Source organism: Lagenorhynchus albirostris, chromosome 13 (genome assembly GCF_949774975.1).
Source record: "Lagenorhynchus albirostris chromosome 13, mLagAlb1.1, whole genome shotgun sequence".
In the NCBI taxonomy this organism is placed as follows: Eukaryota; Metazoa; Chordata; class Mammalia; order Artiodactyla; family Delphinidae; genus Lagenorhynchus; species Lagenorhynchus albirostris.
Window position 1 is genome coordinate 68,190,003 of NC_083107.1, and position 20,202 is coordinate 68,210,204.

At 41.5% G+C, this 20,202-nt stretch overlaps 1 protein-coding gene across 1 annotated transcript in view; it reads right to left on the reverse strand.

Moving 5' to 3' along the window:
• Positions 1-6,993: 6,993 nt before the first annotated feature.
• The window catches only part of GCKR (glucokinase regulator), a 29,765-nt gene continuing 16,556 nt past the window's right edge, over positions 6,994-20,202 (reverse strand). Inside the window, 10 exon segments of the mRNA XM_060168969.1 lie at positions 6,994-7,392; positions 8,210-8,341; positions 10,604-10,607; positions 10,668-10,816; positions 18,530-18,687; positions 18,733-18,798; positions 18,801-18,806; positions 19,004-19,100; positions 19,487-19,560; positions 19,909-20,006. Coding sequence (XP_060024952.1) covers positions 7,222-7,392; positions 8,210-8,341; positions 10,604-10,607; positions 10,668-10,816; positions 18,530-18,687; positions 18,733-18,798; positions 18,801-18,806; positions 19,004-19,100; positions 19,487-19,560; positions 19,909-20,006 — 955 coding nt within the window. The 3' untranslated portion in view covers positions 6,994-7,221.

Consider the following 20,202-nt stretch of genomic DNA (forward strand, 5'->3'; position numbering starts at 1 on the left):
ATCCTTCAGCATTTGGTACAACTCGTTGGCAAAGCCATACAAGCCTGGAGATTTCTTTGAGTGAAGATTTTTGACTACAGATTGAACTTATTTGAAGGTTATAATACTATTGACAATTTGTTTTTGTTTCGGGTTTTTGTGTTTTTTTTGAGTCAGCTTAGGAGAGCCATATTTTCTAGCAAGTTTTCTATTTAATCTACATTTTCAAATGTATTGACATAAAGCTATTCAAAGGTAGTACTGTCTCCTTTGTGTTTCTGATATTGGTTATTTGTGCCTGTCCTCCCTCTCTCTCTCTCTCTCTCTTCCTTTTCCTTTATCTGTCTTGCTAGAGATTTATCAATTGTAATTAATCCCTTCAAAGAATGAACTTTTCTGTATATTTGTACTCCATTTCAATAAGTTATACGTTTGTCTTTATTATTTCCTTACTTCTACTTTCTTCCCCCTCCTCCAGGCTTATTGAGATATAATTGACATATAACTACTTCTACTTTCTTCGGATTTATTGTGCTGGGTTTTTTTTTCCCTAACTTCTTAAGATGAATGCCTTGATCATTCACTTTTAGCTCTTTTCCCCTAATTGTGCATTTGAAGATACAAATTTCCTCCTAATTACTACTTTAGCTTCATTCCACAAGTTATGATACATAGAATTTTTGTTATCATTCTGTTCCAACTATTTTCTAATTTCCACAATGATTTCTTCTTTGATCCATAGATTATTTAGTAGAAATTTAAAATTTTCTAGACATAAGAAGATTTTCTAGTTGTCTACCAAAGTTGCATTGTGGTCAGAATATATACTTTAATTTCAATATTTTGAAATAGTTTTAAGACTTTATTCGCAGTTTATGGTCAATTTAAAAAATCCTATCTGTGCTTAAAGATAAGACGTATTCTGCAAGTGTTAAAAATAGTGTCTCTTCAGAGGTTCCCCTGCTGCCTGTGGTGGGGTGGAAGGTGGTGATGGTAGTCTAAGTCCATTTGGTCAATTCTGCTAATCTTTTTTTTGGTCGTGCAGGATCTTAGTTCCCCAACCAGGGATAGAACCTGCGCCCCATGCAGTGGAATTGCACAGTCTTAACCACTGGATCACCAGGTAAGTCCAATTCTGTTAATCTTGATGTTCAAGTCTATATTATTCCTAAGCTTTTGTCTGCTCTTTTCCACCAAATACTAAGACAAGTGTGTAAAATTTCCGACTATGATTGTGCATTTGTTTATTTCTCCTTTGAGTACTGTAGATTTTTACTATATATATATATATATTTGTGTGTGTGTGTGGCTGTGTTGTGTCTTCGTTGCTGCGGGCGGGCTTTCTCTAGTTGTGGCAAGCGGGGGCTACTCTTCATTGCAGTGCGAGGGCTTCTCATTGTGGTGGCTTCTCTTGTTGAGGAGCACAGGCTCTAGGAGCGCAGGCTTCAGTAGTTGTGGCACGCAGGCTCAGTAGTTGTGGCTCACGGGCTCTAGAGCGCAGGCTCAGTAGTTGTGATGCAAGGGCTTAGTTGCTCCGTGGCATGTGGGATCCTCCCGGACCAGGGCTCGAACCCGTGTCCCCTGCATTGTCAGGCGGGTTCTTATCCACTGCGCCACCAGGGAAGCCCCCTTGCTTTATGTATTTTTAATTGTTATTTAAAATCATAATTTATTACTGGTGAATTAAATCTTTTATCACTATGCTGACTTTCTATCTCTAGTAATATTTTTTGCCTTAACTTACTGTGTCTAATATTAGTATTGCTATAGCAGTTTTCTTTTGGTTGGTATTTGCATGGTATATCTTTTTCCACTCTTTTACTTTCGACCATTCTATATCCCTTTGTTGTAATATAGGATACAAAATAAACCAAAATCTAAATATATGTTATTTGTTATGATATCACTTATATGTGGAATCTAAAATATGACACAAATGAACTAATCTACAAAACAGAAACAGACTCACAGATATAGAGAACAGACTTGTGGTTGCCAAGGGGGTGTGGTGTGGGAGGGATGGATTGGGAGTTTGGGAATAGCAGATACAAACTCTTACATATAGAATAGATAAATAACAAAGTCCTACTGTATAGTGCAGGGAACTATATTTAATATCCTATAATAAACCATAATGGAAAGGAATATGAAAAAGAATATTTATATAACTGAAACACTTTGCTGTACAGCAGAAATTAACACAACATTGTAAAACAACTATACTTGAATAAAATAAATATATGTTATTTGTAAGTGATACATCTAAAATAAATAGATTTTAACTGGAGCATGTATTCCACTTACATTTAATGTAATTGCTCAAATAATTAGACCAAAATCTACCCTTTTACTTTGCACTTCCTATTTTTTCCTGTTTTATATTTTTTTCTTTCTTCTTGTCTTTATTTAGACAACTAAGTATTTTAAATTAATCTCTCTATTTTCCCCTTTACTAACTGGAAGTTATACTGTCTGTTTCTGTTCTTTTAGTGCTGGGGTTGGCAAATGGTGGCAGGTGGGTCAAATCTAGCTTGCTGCTTATTTTTGTAAATGAAGAAGTTTTGGAACACAGCCACACCCATTTTATACACAGTCTGTCTGCTTTCATGCTACCACAGTAGAGTTGAGTAGTTACAACAAAGACTACAGGGGGCCTGCAAAGACGAAAATATTTCCTGTCCATCCCTTTATAGAAAGAGTTCGCCAACCCCATTTTTAGTGGATTCTTTTTAAAATGCAATATGTACATTTAACCTATCAAATTCTTAAATTAATCAAAACCTTTATCCTTTTTATGGATAAATCAAGGGCCTTAGGATATTATAACTCTACTTACCTCTTCCCACATACTTGTTACTGTAGTAATTTTAATTTTATTTTTTTTTAAACTTTATTTGAAAGCTACCATATGATCCAGCAATCCCACTCCCAGGCATATATCTAGAGAAAAACATGGTTTGAAAGGATACATGCACCCCAATGTTCATTGCAGCACTGTTTACAATAGCCAAGACATGGAAGCAACCTAAATGTCCATCAACAAAGGAATGGATAAAGAAGTGGGGTACATATATACAATGGAATATTATTCAGCCATTAAGAAGAATGAAATAATGCCATTTGCAGCAACACGGATGCAACCAGAGATTATCATACTAAGTGAAGTAAGTCAGACAGAGAAAGAAAAATGTCATATGATATCACTTATATGTGGAATCTAAAAAACATGGATACAAATGAACTTATTTACAAAACAGAAACAGACTCACAGACTTAGAGAATAAACTTATGGTTACCAAGGTGGAAGGGTTGGGGGGAGGGATAGACTGGGAGTTTGGGATTGAAATGTACACACACACTGCTGTATTTAAAATAGATAACCAACAAGGAAAAAAATAATAATGTATTATGAATAACTTTATGACAATAAATTTGACCTTAAAAGAAAATAACACTTTATCTTGGAAATTTTTGATTTACAGAAATGTTGCAAAGATAGCACAGTGAGTTACTGTGTGTCCTTCATCCAGTTTCACCTAATGTTTTAACTTTATTATATTTGAAAAATCTATGTGAACAACATTGGTACATTCACTATTAACTAAACTCCATACTTCATTCGAATTTCACCAGTTTTTCCCCTAACGTCCTTTTTTTGTCCAGGACCTGTATTTAGTTGTCATGCCTCCTTCATCTCCTCTGATCTTGTGATGGTTTCTCAGTCTTTCTTTTTTTCTTTTTTTCCTGATCGTTTTCTTTCTTGTCTCTTTTTTAAAAAAATTTATTTTATTGAAGTATAGTTGATTTACAATGTTGTATTAATTTCTGCTGTATAGCAAAGTGATTCAATTATACATATATATTCTTTTCCATTATGGTTTATTACAGGATACTGAATATAGTTCCACCAGTTACTAAGACAAGTGTATAAAAGTTTCACTATGATTGTGGATTTGTTTATTTCTCCTTTGAGTACTGTAGGTCCTATACAGTAACAACTGTTGTTTGGTTTCTCAATCTTTGTTTTCTATGACCTTTATTGTTTTGAGGAGTACTAGGCAGTTCTTTTGTAAAACGTCCTTAAATTTGGGTTTCTCTAATGTTTTCCTTATGCTTAGACCGAGGTTTGGGGAAGAATACTGAGGTGACATGCCCTTCTCGTTACATCGTATCAGGTGGTACATGATACCAACTGGTGACACTAATTTCCAGTACTCGGTTAAGGTAGTGCTTGCCAGACTTCTCCAATGTGAAGTTTCTATTTTTCTCTTTCAATACTCTGTTCTTTGGAAGCAAGCCTCTTACTTTTGCCCATACAGGGGTTGTAGAGAGTGAGAGGTTATTAAGCTCCATTTCCTGGAGTGGGGTATATCTACATATATTATTTGGAATTCTTGTGTTAGGGAGATTTGGCTCCTTATTTATTTATTCAATTATTTTATTATAATAGTATGAACTCATGTACACCTAATTTCTATTTTGTGTTATAGTCCAATACGGCATTATTTATATCATTGCTCAAATTGTTCCAGCTTTGGCCACTGAGAGCTCTTTCAGGTGGACTCCTGGGTCCCTTTGACATGACCCCATCCTTTTGTTTTTATGAGGACGTCATTACTTTCTGGCACTACAAGGTGCTCAAGGCTCTTCTTCCTATCTCTCTCATACCACAGCACCCCAGCCACTAGTTTACAGTTAAGCCCAGTTCTTCTCTTTTCCAGGATGAAAGCATTTTGCGACCTAGGTGCAGTGCCTGTCCCGTCAGCCCTAGGATTTGACCTACCTCTCTATACCATACCTGAGTTTACATTGGATCTTAGAGAGTTTGCTGTGCTTCTAGGGCCCATCCGTAGAGCCGTGTTGGGGCCCCTCTACCTCTCACCTGGTCCCCAAATCCTCCTTCAACCTTACTGTCCCATGGGAACTTGCTCCACCCTAATATTCCAGACCACCTAAGTTATAAAAAGAATAGCTGACTTGGGGGAGAGATCATGAGTTCCATCTTTAAATACATTAAATATGAAGTATATGCAATATCCAAATATCTTCTGCCTCTGCACCTCTTATTATTGATCTAGTAAATAGATATAACAGGAAATTGTTTCCTTCATCCTCCACAATCCAACCCAGTCTTTTGGGTTAGACCCTTTTAGTCATTTCAGGAGAAATTACTGTCTTGTGTTGATACAGATTACTTTCTAGCTGTTCTTCCCCTCAGATATTTGCTTTCTCTAAACAGTGGTAAAAGTTGTCACCCTACCTTTTGCATCTGGATAGGTCTTTAAAAATCTTTGAATCTCTTTAGCTCTTCCTAGAGCTCAGGTTCCACTGACAATGACCTAACTCTCTGATATGGGATCCACACACCCATGCAAACCTCCAAACATTCCCAGGTTTTCTTTGAATGTTCCCTCACTCCACCCCAACCTCCTTCTTCCAAAGCTGTCCTTGATTCTTGGCCTACCCTGTAATATCCTCAGAACAATTCTGGCAGTTCTCTGTACCTAGCCTGCTGTTGGAATCCACCTCAATGATCTCTGTCCTGTACTGCAATTGCTCATATCTGCTTGTGAGTTCCTAGGGGGTGGGGATCAGATCTTAGTCATTTTTTTCTCCTCTACAATGCCAGAGTGTAGCCCAGCCTCTAAAGTTTCCCAAGGGGAGCAAGTATACCACCTTGTTTATAACACCTGAGTATCACATGCAACTGTATACGAATTGAATTCACTTGATATCTTTGCACCATCCAAGTACTTGGCAAGTAAAAAAAAAAAAAGAAAGAAAGAACCTCTGGACTTCTAGTGTCCTTCTGCATCCAGCCTTGGGGAAATCTGACCCTGCACCCTATCCATCCCACATGTGGGAGTAGGGCTACTGCACATGTTGGCTCTGCCTCCTCCAGCCCTGGAAAGCTGGGTATCTTCTCTGACTTGACCTTGCTCGTGATGCCAGGATGAGAGACGAATTCACATAATTCAAGTGCATGGGGGAGACTTGTGGGTAAAGAAAAGCTGAGAGCCTCTGCAGGATCTTTTCCTAACTTTACTCCTCTTGAGTTGTAGAGTTAGGAAGAGGTGTTTGTGGAGGATAAAAACCAAATCGATGGCAGTCAGAAGGCACTAGGGGAATGGTGTTGAGGAAAGGGGCATTGGTTAAAGACCTAAGGTAGCAAAGTAAACGTAGATATATCAATAGAACAGGAAAAGAGTTCAGACAGAGGCCGGAGGCCCACAGATATAGAGAGGGAACTTATGGCTGTCTTTGAAAGATTGAATACTCTGTCTTCATAAAACTGAAATCTATTTGGTTCCTTAGCCGTCACCCTCCTGCAGAAAGGTTCAAGTGAGCTTCAGAGAGGTTTTGTCCCGAGAGAGTTCCTGAGTGTCTATTGCCTAGGTACTTCTTGACCACAAGGGGGAGCCAGCTCTCTACTACCATGGTCACAGTCATAGGCACTGAAGAGCTGGCATGGGTCTGGGATGAGCGAGGGTGCCTTTGATTTGTCAAAACAGGTGACAGCTGAGGTCTAAAATGTTCAGAGTGGGGTCTCTAGTGTGTGTTGGGTCCCACTCTGGCACCCTCAGAGTTCCTTATGTTCCCTTTACAAACACTGGGTAGGGATGCAACTCTCACTTTATGGCCCAGTGTGTGGATGTAGCACTCATTCTAGTGATGATCCTGTCATGCCTAATTGGGATTGTTATTTTCTGAGTGTCCTATGTTGGGGACACAACTTCTTCCTCTTTCCTTGGAATTATCTAAGTTCCCACCTCTCCTTGCTTGTGTGATTCTTTGTAGGAGTGAAGTATGTGTGTGTGCGTGCACGTGTGCACCTACATGTTGGAGATGGGGGGATATAAAGAAGCTGGAATAAGGTTTGGGTCAGTGACCACTGAAATGGAGTTGGGAAGCAGGTGGAGACATAAAGAAACAAAACTGCTATTGGGACCGACCCATGCCACTCATCTTGTTCCACCTCTGATCTATTGACTCTGATCTCAGTAGAAAGCTAACTTTTTGAAACAAGACATTCAGTTTTATTTCTGAAATCAGAATATGCCAGGGAAAGTGGATACCACTGGGTGAACAGCAAGATCTCCCCAAAGGAGAGAGACGCTGTCTCCCCAGCCTGGGCGGCTGGTGCTCCTGGAGACTGGCCCTCTCCTCCCACTTCACGTGCTGCTGGCCCAACAAGTCCCCGTGGGGTGGGCTGGCCCCCTCCACGCACCCAGAAACACCAGTTCACGGCACAGCAGGATCTAGGGTCTCCAAGAGGTCGGCGTTGCGCTTCCGACCTGGCCGGGTGAGGGCGCTCCTGACAGCCTCACGGACAGAGGGAGCTGCAGCCAGGTATGCCTGGGCCTCAGGGATGGAGCACCGGAACAGGAGGCTCAGCAAGGCTATGGGGATCACCTGTGGGGAGGAGGCAGCGAGAACTGAAGCCTGAGAAAGTGAGGTCGTCTGAGGAAGAACCCTGGAGGAGCTAGGGCATTCAGTGTGGGAGTCAGAAGATACCAGGTTGGATGCAACAGTAGAACGGAGGCGCTTCCCTGGTGGCGCAGTGGTTAAGAACCTGCCTGCCAATGCAGAGGACACGGGTTCAAGCCCTGGTCCCGGAAGATCCCACATGCCACGGAGCAGCTAAGCCCGTGTGCCACAACTGCTGAGTCTGCGCTCTAGAGCCCGTGAGCCACAGCTACTGAAGCCCGCACACCCTGGAGCCCGTGCTCCACAACAGGCGAAGCCACCGCGATGAGAAGCCCGCGCACCGCAACGAAGAGTAGCCCCCGCTCGTCTCAACTAGAGAAAGACTGCGTTCAGCAACGGAGACCCAACGCAGCCAAAAATAAATAAATAAAATAATAAATTAAAAAAAAGAATAGAAGGTAGTTTTCAAACACCAGAAATTGGAATGAGGTGGGTCAAGAGCAGAGAGTAGCCTTCATCCTGACCCAGAAAACTCCTACTCATCAAGACTGGTTCGTGACCCAGTTCTCCCTCTCTTTCCTGACTCCCCTCCTAGGCAAAACTGAAGACTCCTTTTCGGCACCCCTGTAGTACCTTTTTCACACTTCTCTGACTACTTGTCACAATCATGTCTCCTCCATGAACAGGGGGAGTTCCTTGCAGAGTGTCACTGAGCTTTGTAAACTCAGTGCCGAGACAAGTTCCTGACACATCATAAGTACTCAGTAAGTGTTTGCTAGATGACTAGCAGTTCGCGAGTTACCTGTTCCTTCTCTTGTGCAACCTGGACGTGGAAGGAGATGGGAGCTGCTCGAATATCATCCGACAGTGGTTGAGGGACGTGGATCGCCTGGAGGAGGCTCTCGATGCATCGAGACTTGGGCTGTCCCTAGAACTGCTGTGGAAGAAGTGGTAACATCCATGCTGGGCTAGAAAGCCATGGGAGCTGAGAATGGGATCAAGGGAGAATGGGAGTTTGGGATCTTGAAGACCAGCTGTAGAGAATTCGTCCCTGTAGGCAATCCCAAACTTACAATCCCCAGCTGTAAAGGAAAACTGGGGTAAAAGGGTTGGTGGTGGGCCTTGGTTGGCTGGGTTACACTGGAGAATTAATGGCAAATTGGTCGTATTTTTGGCCATGTCCCCGCAATCCCAAAGGTTGGTCATCTTAAACTGAACTCATTCCCTCTGGTTTCCTCCCTAACCACATCCATCCTTTATACTGCTGTAAGACAGTTCATCTGCAAACACTGCTTCTATTTTTTTCACCACCCTTTTCCTCTCCATCTAGCTCAGCACTGTCCAATAGAAATATAATGAGTCACATATGTCATTTAAAATTTTCTAGCACAGCATTAAAAAAGAAACAGGTGAAATAAATTTTAGTCATGTTTTATTTCATCCAATATATCCAAAATATCATTTCAACATGTCAACAGTATTAAAAATTATTAGTGAGATATTTTACAATATTTCTGTACCATGTCTTTGAAGTCCAGTTTGTATTTTACAATTACAGCACATTTCAATTCAGGTGCTGAATTTCAATGCAAAAGTGAAATAGAGTCCTACCAAAAGAATAGAGTTGCATTTAATGAAAACTTTACATGCTTCACTTTTTAAATAAAATTTGGAGTTCAGTTCAAGTGCTCAATGGCCACGTGTGACTGGTGGCTGGACAGCACAGATCTAGCTGTGTTGGCAAGTCCCAATTCCTGTCTGGCTTTTAATCTTCCACAGTTTCTCCCCTTCCTGCTCCCTCACCACTCTGTAAAGTGACTCCAAACCTGTGTCCCTCACATATCATGCCTAGCCCCCCTCTGGGCCTTGGCTAATACTCCTTCTAACAAAAGTGCCCTTCAGTCCTTCACCTCTCCAAGCCATAACCAGTAGGCCCAGCTCAAACATTACCTCTTCCATGAAGTCTTCTGCTTTGCTATAGTGCATAGGTCCTACCTTCTTTGATGTTCTATTGGACTTCAGTAAGGATCATGCAATTTGACGCTTAATTGTTCTGTGTTTCAAGTGTTGGTTTTGTCTCTCCTCCATTAGATGGGCCACTCTGGGATGGCAAGGACTGGATCATAGGTAGCTCTGGCTCCCCCTACCTGCCCCAACTCCAGGAACTAGAAAAGCATAAAGGATTTTTTTTCCCAGTTGGTTGGTTTTACTCATTCGAGAAGGTTGTTTTAGGGCCCTGATGGCTGCTCACTAAATGCCGATTCATGGGTTCCTTTCATGTAGAGTTGCCAGATTTAGCAAATAAAAATATTGGATACCCAGTTAAATGGAATTTCAGATGGATAATTTTTAAAAATTAGTATAAGTATGTCTCAAATATTGCATGGGATATACTTACACTAAAAAATATTCTTTATTTCTCTGAAATTCAAATTTAACCAGTGTCCTATATTTTTCTTTGCTATATCTAGCAACCCTACTTTCAGGACCATCTGTTGTGCTATCTGCTCAGCATCCATGCCTCCTCCTCCTGGTATCAGCACCTTGATTCTCCTCTGGGGAATTATTGCTCCCCCATTCTCAGGCCACACTGTTTGATTGAGGCTCACTTCATGCCCCTTCCTCCATTGCCATCTTAAAGGGAGAGCATGGGTGACCCAGGCCTGGGTAGAGGGCTGCTTTCCCCTGGAGAACAGTGATTGGCTCAGGGATGGGCATGTGACCCAAGACAAACCAATGAGGACCCTCCCCCAGGTATTTGCAGGAATCGCAGGGACAGATAAACTCTCCTTCCGCCAGAGTTGCTAAATTGGTAGGATGTTAGGCTGGCACTGCTAGTGGCCAATTTGCCACCTAGTGGAGAAAACCTGCCTGAGAATGAGAGCAACACAGAGGAAAGCAGGGCTAAGGGCTGAAAGTTCTGGAGCATGTCATTTTGCGTTTCTGGATCTAGCTACTGTTCAGTTACATGAACCAATCATTTGCCTTGCTTAGTTAAACCAGTACAAATTGGATTTCTGTCACACATATGTGTAACTGAAAGAATCTTGCCTAATAGTTATAATTGCGCAAACACGCACCCATGTGTGCACATATACTCCTTAGAGGAGAGGCTGGGCCTGATAGAAGGACAAGGAGAGGCACAAGAGAAAAGTCAATCCTTACCCCTTCACATCTACATACCTCTGAAATACACCCTCCTATGGCAGCCTAGGCATTGAAGCCAGGCCCCACCCAGCCCCATCCCATCATGTCCTAGCTGCAGCACGGCCAGAGCCCGCCAGAAGAACCTGGAGTTGCAAATGTGGAGGTCCAGCATGTGGTTTTGGAGGATCTTCCCAAGAAGCACGTGGGCTCCTGTACTCACCGTATTCAGCACCCACTTGGTGCTTAGCTCATGCTGGAACTTCTAAATAGGGCAGACACACGGGGATATTGAAAATTAGGGGACATTAGAGCAGCAGGGTGAACAGGGCCTTATTATCTGACAGGAATCCAGGGATCAAAAATGCAGACATAGGGACTTCCCTGGCAGTCCAGTGGTTAAGGGTCCATGCTTCCAATGGAGGGGGCATGGGTCTGAGCCCACATGATGCTCAGCACGGCCCGCCCCCAAAAAAAGTAGACATAATTTGCTCCATCAACCAGGGCCATTCCCGGCAAACCTGGCAGCTTCACATATTTGTGGGGTTTTCTTTCTTTTTCCTTTTCTTTTCTTTTCTTTTTTTTTTTTCGGTCGTTCTGCACAGCTTGCAGGATCTTAGCTCCCCAACCGAGGATTGAACCTGGGCCCATGGCAGTGAAAGTGCTGAGTCCTAACCACTGGACCACCAGGGAATTCCCCACATATTTGTGTTTTTGGCCCTTGGTAGACAGATATCTTCCCTGAGTCCTTCCACAGTAGGATTTTGCTCTTACCAGCACCTTCCTCTTGTTACTGAGGTACCAGACAAGGGAGAAGTGGAAATCCTGGGGTTCATTCCACTAAACTAAAGGCTCCTTGAGAGCAGAGATGGTGTCTTATTTTGCTCAAGAGCCCCAGTCTTTTTGATAATGGCTGACACGTGATTACCGATCAATACATGTTTGTTGAAAAATTAATTCAATTTAATCCTTATAACAACCCTATGGAATAGGTTTTTTCTATCCCTGTTTCTACATATATGGAAACTAGAGGTCAGAAGTAAACTTGATAGTGAGACGTAGAATCAGGACCCAAATCCAGGTCTCCTGATTTAGTGATGAGGGCATTTCCTACTTTGCCACGATCTTTTCCCGGATGAATGAGATAATGGATGTGAAAGCACAATGAAAACTGAAATGTTATACAAACACGTGGTACTGTGGGAATAACTATCACCTGTTCTTGGCCCTCATATCTTGCACTTATAATATCTACTACCAAACTTTGAGGGCAACAGGAGTCCAGTAAAGGAATTGAGGGGGTTAAGTATTTGGTCCTAGCCAGGCTGAGGAAACAGGCTACTACTTTTACCTCCTTATTCTGCAACTCTATAAATAGCTGGTCACACAAACCCCTAGCAGGGGGTATACTGAAAATACTTAACAAGTGATCGACAAAGACACTGAGTATAAGAATAGAAATCTGACCAATCAGAATGAAGCTGGCCAGTATGCAGTACTGATGCTATAGGCTGCATGTCAGACTGCCCTGTGGGGGAGAGATCAATCAAATCTGGGTTATATCATTAACCATTTATATCACCAACCATTTATACCATTAACTACCATTAACGAAAAAATACTTTAAATTTTATATAATTTGAAGCTAGACACATTCATTTTAAAGTTCATGTGGAAAAAGGGCAGCAATTCTATAGAAGAGTGTTGAAGAGAGGACTAACTCTATCGGACATTAAATTTACCATAAAGCATCTATAATTAAACAGTATGGTACCAGCACATCAATAGACAGAAAGAAAGTCCAGAAATAAACCAGTGCACATGCGAACTGAGTATTTGATACAGGTAGCATCTCAAATCACTCAGGAAAAGATTAACTTTAAGTATATATATTGGGACAATTGGATAGTCATTTAGAAAAATATAAAATTGGGTCCATACCTCACCCTATACACAAGAATAAACTCTTAATGATAGTTTGGAATTAACATTTACACATTACTATATATAAAATAAACAACAGGGACCTACTGTATAGCACAGGGACCTATATTCAATATCTTATAATAACCTATAATGGAAAAGAATCTGAAAAGGAATATATATATAACTTAATCACTTTGCTGTACACCTGAAACTAACAGAACATTGTAAATTAACTATTTTAATTTAAAAAATGGTTTTAAAAAAAGAGAGCAAGAGAAAGATCACTTTCACTAGAAGAAAACATGTACTAAAAGAAAACACAGATGGAGTGGGTGTGGCGTGAGGGGAGCTTTCTGTTCATCAAGATCCAAATTCAATAAAAGATTGATAAGTTCTACCCCAGAAAAATTAAAGGAAAGACTTTTGCATGGTTAAAACCCAAAGAAAATGGAATATATAGTTGACCCTTGAACAACACGGGTTTGAACTGCAAGGGTCCACTTATACGCAGACTTTTTTCAATAGTAAATAGTACAGTACTACAATGATCCTATCCCAGGAATGTGGATAGGGAGGAACCATGGATACGGAGGGTCAACCATAAGTTACACCATTTTCCACTGTGCAGAGGATCAGTGCCCCTAACCCCCCGCCTTGTTCAATTGTCAACTGTATAGCAGAAATAAAGGACTAATATCTCTAATTTATAAAGGACTCAAAATCAAGGGATCATCAAGACCACAATATCATTAGAAAATGAGTATATTTCATGTATTTACATGAACACACAGTTCAAATGCCCTACGTAAGAGACTGCCCGAATAACCCTCGCAAATGTGTGAGTACACCCAAATGTGAAAAATAATGAGGAAGAGTTCCATAGGCCTGCGCTCTAGAGCCTGCAAGCCACAACTACTGCAGCCCACATGCCTAGAGCCCATGCTCCGCAACAAGAGAAGCCACTGCAATGAGAAGCCTGTGCACCGCAACGGAGAGTAGCCCCCGCTCTCTGCAACTAGAGAAAGCCTGCGCACAGTAATGAAGACCCAACGCAGCAAAAAATAAACTAATTAATTAATTTTTTAAAAAAGAAAGAAAGAAGGAAATGCAAAGCATACACGAACACGCACACGTTTTTTTGTAAAAAGAAACACAGGAGATAAGTCAGTCAGTAATGAAATTGGTTTCTTACAGGGATGAGTGGGAATGGGATGGAAGGAATAGAGAAGGAAATGGGACATCTTTTTATACAGTTCTGACTTTTAAATCATGTTATGTTTTACATATTCAAAAGATAAAATTAGACCAAAAACTGAAAAAACTCTAAAATTTAAAACAAACAAAAATAAATGAGCCTAACTATATATCACATTAATAACATAACCACAGAGAGAAAGAAAAAAATTAATGAAAGTGACTTTTGAACACTTTATCTAGTGGGATGTGATCAAAGGACAAAAAGAACTGCAAAAATCTCAACCACTTCTTGGTAAGTTTGTTGACGACAGTCGTATTAGGGTAGCAATTCCAAAACTGTTTGGTATTTACTGTAGGACTGAACAAATGGGTAAATACACTGATGATATTGGAGGAGAGTACGTGTGTGTGTGTGTGTGTGTGAATACACACACACACACATATATATATATTTCCTTGTTCTTTCTACTGAAAGGGCTTAGAGGCAAAACAAACCAGTAGCAGTGAGCATACCTAGCACCTAGATTTCTAAATACCAATCTCAACTAACAACCAGGGCTCCTTGGAAAATGATTGATTCCAGGGCTGGAACCAGGGAAAGTATAAGGTGAATGTGGCCCAACATTTTTGTGCTCCTGCATAGGAGATGACTGGGTTACACACACACACACACACACACACACACACACACACACACACAAATACACACAAACACAAATGTAAATAATGAAGAAGAGATTTTTAAACTGAAGTGGAGTGATTTTCAGTATATTTTGTTAAGCAAAAATGCAAGGCACAAGAGTATATTGCATAAGAGAACGAGAAAAAATTTTTTTGGCAAAAAGAAATACAGCAGAGTGTTCAAATGCTAATGTGGATAGATATGTCACAAGAACACAAAGGCCAGCTTGAATGAGCTCTCATTTTGAGCATTAAAATGAATAATGGGGTTTCCCTGGTGGCGCAGTGGTTGAGAGTCCGCCTGCCGATGCAGAGGACACAGGTTCGTGTCCCGGTCCAGGAGGATCCCACATGCCGTGGAGCAGCTGGGCCCGTGAGCCATGGCTGCTGAGCCTGTGCGTCCAGAGCCTGTGCTCCACAACAGGAGAGGCCGCAGTGGTGAGAGGCCCGCATACCCCCACACCAAAAAAAGAATAATGACAGGAATGGATTAAAACACACAACAACAACAACAAAAATTCATGAGTCCATATCAATACTAAACAAACAAATGTAGATAAGGGGGGGAGAGAAGAAAGATTTTCTTTACAGAAGAATGCCAACTAGTAAATGGAGACAGAAGGATACAAATAGAAAAATCACCATTTTAAAACCATCATAGTAATAATTGATTCAACCAAGAATCATTAGTGGATGCTAAAACCGTGGGTGAAAGATTGCTGAGGAATAAGATACAAAGAAATCTAACAGGCACCACCTTGACCAAATGATCAAACGCAGCATCACCAATAAAGGGACAAACTGATATTAGGAGCCTCTACATGTGATACACTGATAAAGGCACAGCCTCATCTATGCAGGACTCCTGCCCCAAAATTTAACGTGAATATAATGAAGAAACAATCAGGCAAATCAAAAGTGAGGCACATTCTGCAAAACAATTGGTCTAGACTTCTAAAATATCAGTGTTTTGATGAAAGAGATCAAAAACGACTGAGGAACTCAGCCAGATTAAAGAAAACTAAAGAAACACAATAACGAAATGCAACGCATTATCCTTGCTCAGATCCTGGATCTGGAAGATAAAAACAACACAGGAATAATTGGGGAAATTTGAATATAGTCTGTATATGAGATAATAGTGTTGTATTAATTGTCATTTTCTCAAGTGTGATAATTATAATTATATAGACAAATGCCTGTTGTTCTTAGGGAACACAGTAACTTGTGTCAAGTATCATATCTCCAATCGCCTTTCAAATGATTCAGGGGTAAAGAGAGATGAAGCAGCTGTGGCAAAATGTTAATAAGTGGTGAATCTAGCAAAAAGCATATGGGTATTCGCTGTATTATTAGTATAGTATAGTATACTGTAGTATAATATAGTATCATTGATACTATTCTTGCAAGTTTTCTGCAGATTTGAAATTTTTCAAAATAAAAGTGTGGGCTGAGTTACATCAAACTATTTCTACAACGAAATATTTATAAGCTCTAAAAGAAGCCTCCGTATTTCAATTTCAGTACATTTAAAAAGATAAAAACCGGAATCAAGAAAAAAAGAAACACACAAAGATTGATAGATTTGACTATGCCAAAATGTAAATTAAATGTCTCTACATCAAAAACGTAGAAATTAATAATAACATACTGGGGGAAAACATGGAACAGCAAAAGAAGGCTACTGTCCTTGCTATATACACTCTCTCTTATAAATTAGTAAGAAAAAAAATACCCTAATAAAGAATGAGGGGCTTCTCTGGTGGTGCAGTGGTTAAGAATCTACCTGCCAGTGCAGGGGGCACAGGTTCGAGCCCTGGTCCGGGAAGATCCCACATGCCGCGGAGCAACTAAGCCCATGCGCCATGACTACTGAGCTTGTGCTCTAGAGCCCGTGAGCCACAACTACTGAAGCCCGCACACCCTAGAGCCCGTGCTCTGCGACAGGAGAAGACACCGCGATGAGAAGCCCGTGCACTGCAACGAAGAGTAGACCCCTCTCGCCGCAACTAGAGAAAGCCCGCGCGCAGCAACGGAGACCCAACGCAGCCAAAAATAAATAAATTAATTAAAAAAAAAAGATTGGGTGAATATGCCCAAAAGATATGAAGAAGCAGTACAATAAAGAAAAAAATTCAATGGCGTATATATGTCTTTAAGGAGCCAATCTCCATAGTAATTAAATATAAATTACCACGGAAATGCCTTTCGTTTTGTTTCACTTTTTTTCCTTTGCTGATTAGCGAAGATTAAAAAGAACAATGTTACCCAGTATTTTAAGGTTGTGGGGAACAACCAATTTTACACTTTGTTTATAAACCTCTTTGGAGGTAACCACAAGCATCAAAAGCCTTAAAATTTTAAACACCCTTTGACCCATTGATTCCACTTTTGGAGGTTTACCCTAATGAGAGAGTCAAATGTGTGTATAAGGATATTCTGTGCAGCATTTTAAAAAAAGCCATAATATTGAAACTATAGTGTTTGACAACTGGGGCTAGAGTAAACAAATTACAGTCCACATACCGTGGAACACATGACATTAAAAATGATGATGTAGATATATTAGTACAGAAAGGTGTTCATAATTTTAAATAAAGAGAAGCAAGTTAAAAACAGCATGTCATGTATGATCCTATTTTTATATAACTATTTTTACATATGCATAAAAAAGTAGAGAGACAGTCTCAAAATTTGTCTGAGTGGTTTTTGTTTTTGTTTTTGGAAGAAGGTAGATTATGGATGATTTTTTTCCTTTTTTTGATTTCTGTATTTTTTAAAGCTTTGACAATTAAAAAATGTATTGTTATTACAATTTTCTTTAAAAATACAGTTCTTTAAAATATCACAGATCATCATTCTCTGCTATATCCCCTATCCCTGGGATATTATCGGGCATGTGACAGGTACTCTAAAAATATTTGTTGAATGAATGAATAAATGGATCGGGCTCAATTCATGAATATGGTTGACATTTATCTTGTATTGTGAAATAAACCATGGATTTAGAGTCCCAAAACCTGAGTTCAAATCCTGACTCCTGTCTTATCTGTGTGGTCATGATTATAATCCCTTAATCTCTTAATTTCATCTTCCTCATCTGGGCAATGGGGACACTAAACATACATTCCTTAGGAGACTGTTAAGAGAACTGAGATAATATACCTGAAATATTGTGTAAAGTGCAAAGGCCTCTGTGTATTAGGTATTATGACTATACAATGGAACCTATAAGTATGATGGGGTATATAACATAAAGGAGGGGTCTAGAAGATGTGGGTTTCATTGGAAAAGACTTCTTAGAAGATGTGAAATCTCAAAGGTGACAATGAATGTGGAAAGCATGCCAAAAGAAGTAGGGATATGACCAATGAACACCATTTGGAAGGAAAGACAAAGATACACATTGAAAGGAGTGTGGATCCCCTGTTCCGGGGGAGAGGAGAGAATTCCATTGAGTTCTGAGGGCAGATAAGGAGCATGTCAGCTGTTGTCTGGTTAAGTTGGGAAGCTTCCTGGAGGAAGTAGTTTGAATAATGGATGAGGCCACATCTCTCCAGGGCAACCCTTCATGGGCCTGGTTCCGCCCCATGGAGGATGGAGGGCTGTCGTGTGAGAAAACTGAGGACCAGAGATGTGTAAAACTGCTTTCTTTCTTCGGCCACGAAGCAGAACTGAACTGGCATCCAGATGTCCTGCTGCCCACTCCAAACGCTAAACTGCAAAGTGCACCCAAAGTGATCATTACTTCTACGGTTATTAGCAATGCTTGTACTGGATCATAATTTCATTAGTAAACAGGGACTGTATCAGTGTACTATTATCTGCAGTGAACTCAGCATAGGACAACTTGCAAAAAAATATGTCTTAAAGGCTTTTGGACAGTGAGGATGACTATAGTATCGACAATTAACTTGTGACAAAGGACAAATGAGTATCTGTCAGGTGATTGGCGGCCTATCCTGTACTTTTGCATATTTCTCGAGAGAACTGAATGCAGTAGCCCATTGACTTGGAAACTCTGACTAGTGACCTGGTAACACTAGAACTTGCCCAGCTGGCTTTGTGGAAGTCAGACAAAGCTTTCTACCCTCCGGCCCTGGGTTTTCTAATTCCTGGAATCCCTCCTCCTCTGTGCCCCTCACTGCAGATATTACCTCCTCATTCCCCATACCTGGATGAAGTTCCCATCATATTCGAAGAAAAGCAGTGGCCATGTGATGCTGATGATGGAGGGAAAGAGCTTCTTCAGAGGGGTCTGGAGAGAGAGAGGAGCAGGAACCGCGATGGAAGTTACAGGAAGCCCTGGCTGTAACTTCTGCCCCGGGTCCCCTCCTCAAGGCTGGACCCTCTCCGGCAGGGATTGCCCTACAGTGCTGTGTGCCAAGGCCTGGATGTTGGAGGTCTTCTCTTTCACCTGCTCCACCAGCATCTGCACCTCCTGAGGTTGTCTAGGAGAGGGGCAGGGCGTCAGAGTGGAAAGCCTGGCTCTTCAGCTGTTCTTTCTCCTCCCCTGGGGTCCAGTCAGGACACACACTCCTGTCCCTCCCTCTGAGCAGTTGCCCTAAGACCCAGAAAAGTGATAGTTCCTCTGAGTCACTCAGCTGCCTCCATCCCCTCACCCCACCACTCCCATCATCCCTCTCACCATCCAGGGTCAAAATGAAGACCACGGTGTCAGTTTCTGCAAGGGATGGCAGGATGGAAGTCAAGAAGTCTTCATGGGAGAAGGAGAAATGGGGACCCTGGGGCAGAGAAAGAGGAGAGAGTCCTTCCCATGGAAAAATCCAGCATATAGACTTGAAGACCAAAGAGGCCCTTAGAGGACATCTAATGCAGAGCTTTTATCTACAGATGTAAAAACCAAGATTCAAAGAGGTAAAGTGTTTTGCCCAAGATAATGCAGCATGCTGACGGAAGAGCACTGGACCAGAGCCAGGTTTGGGGGGTGAATCCAGAGCTTTCCACACTGTTCCTGTGCTGCCCCAAGGCCTCATGACCTTTAACCCATATTCCCTCTCTAGAAGGGAATCCCATTGTACTCCCCTACCTGTTTCCACCTTCCTCTTTTCTCCCACCCTCTGCACACCAGTTATCTTCCCAACTTCCCCAAGCCCCATCATCTTCCCACCTGGTTGAGCTCAGCCTTCTGGTTAAACATGTCACTGTGATCACCAATGAGAAAGCCATGGACATCTTGGAAATCTGGGAAGGTTAAGGACAGGGAGAGAGGAGTGATGGGCTTCAAAGGAGAGGAAGGTTCTAGGTTTGGGGAGGTGTCAGTGGGGCTGGGAGGAAAGTGGCAAGCGGGGTGCAGGGTAAGCAGTAACACACTTGGGAGGCCATAGCTAAGCATGGGGCTGGGAGCTGAAGGATCAAGGACTGAGTGAGGTTCAAAGGAAGGAGCATTTGACTGAAATGCCTATCTAGATAGAGCAGGATGGACATTGAATGAGGAGCCTCCATGGGTTGGGAGTAGGAAAGAATTTGGAGAGCAGACCAGTTGGTTTGGATCAGGAGGAATCGGGAAGTAAGTCAACACTGGGGTCCCACCAGCACCAAAGGTGTGGATGCACTCTACTCCATCCATGATGGCAATGATGCCCAGGGTCTGCCAGCCAACCAGGTATACTCAGCCTTTTTTCTCCAGGCTGAGAATGGGTCAGAGGTCAGGACATGAGAGATCACAGTGAAGAAAATCCAGAGATCAGAGAAAGACACACGCAGAAGAACACAGGAGTAAACGAACCAAAAGCCTACCCTGACCCTCCAACACGCAGACCCGCTACCCTCCCCATGTTATCATGTCTCGTAGAGTCTCCCCTGCTCTCATGACATTCCCCATCC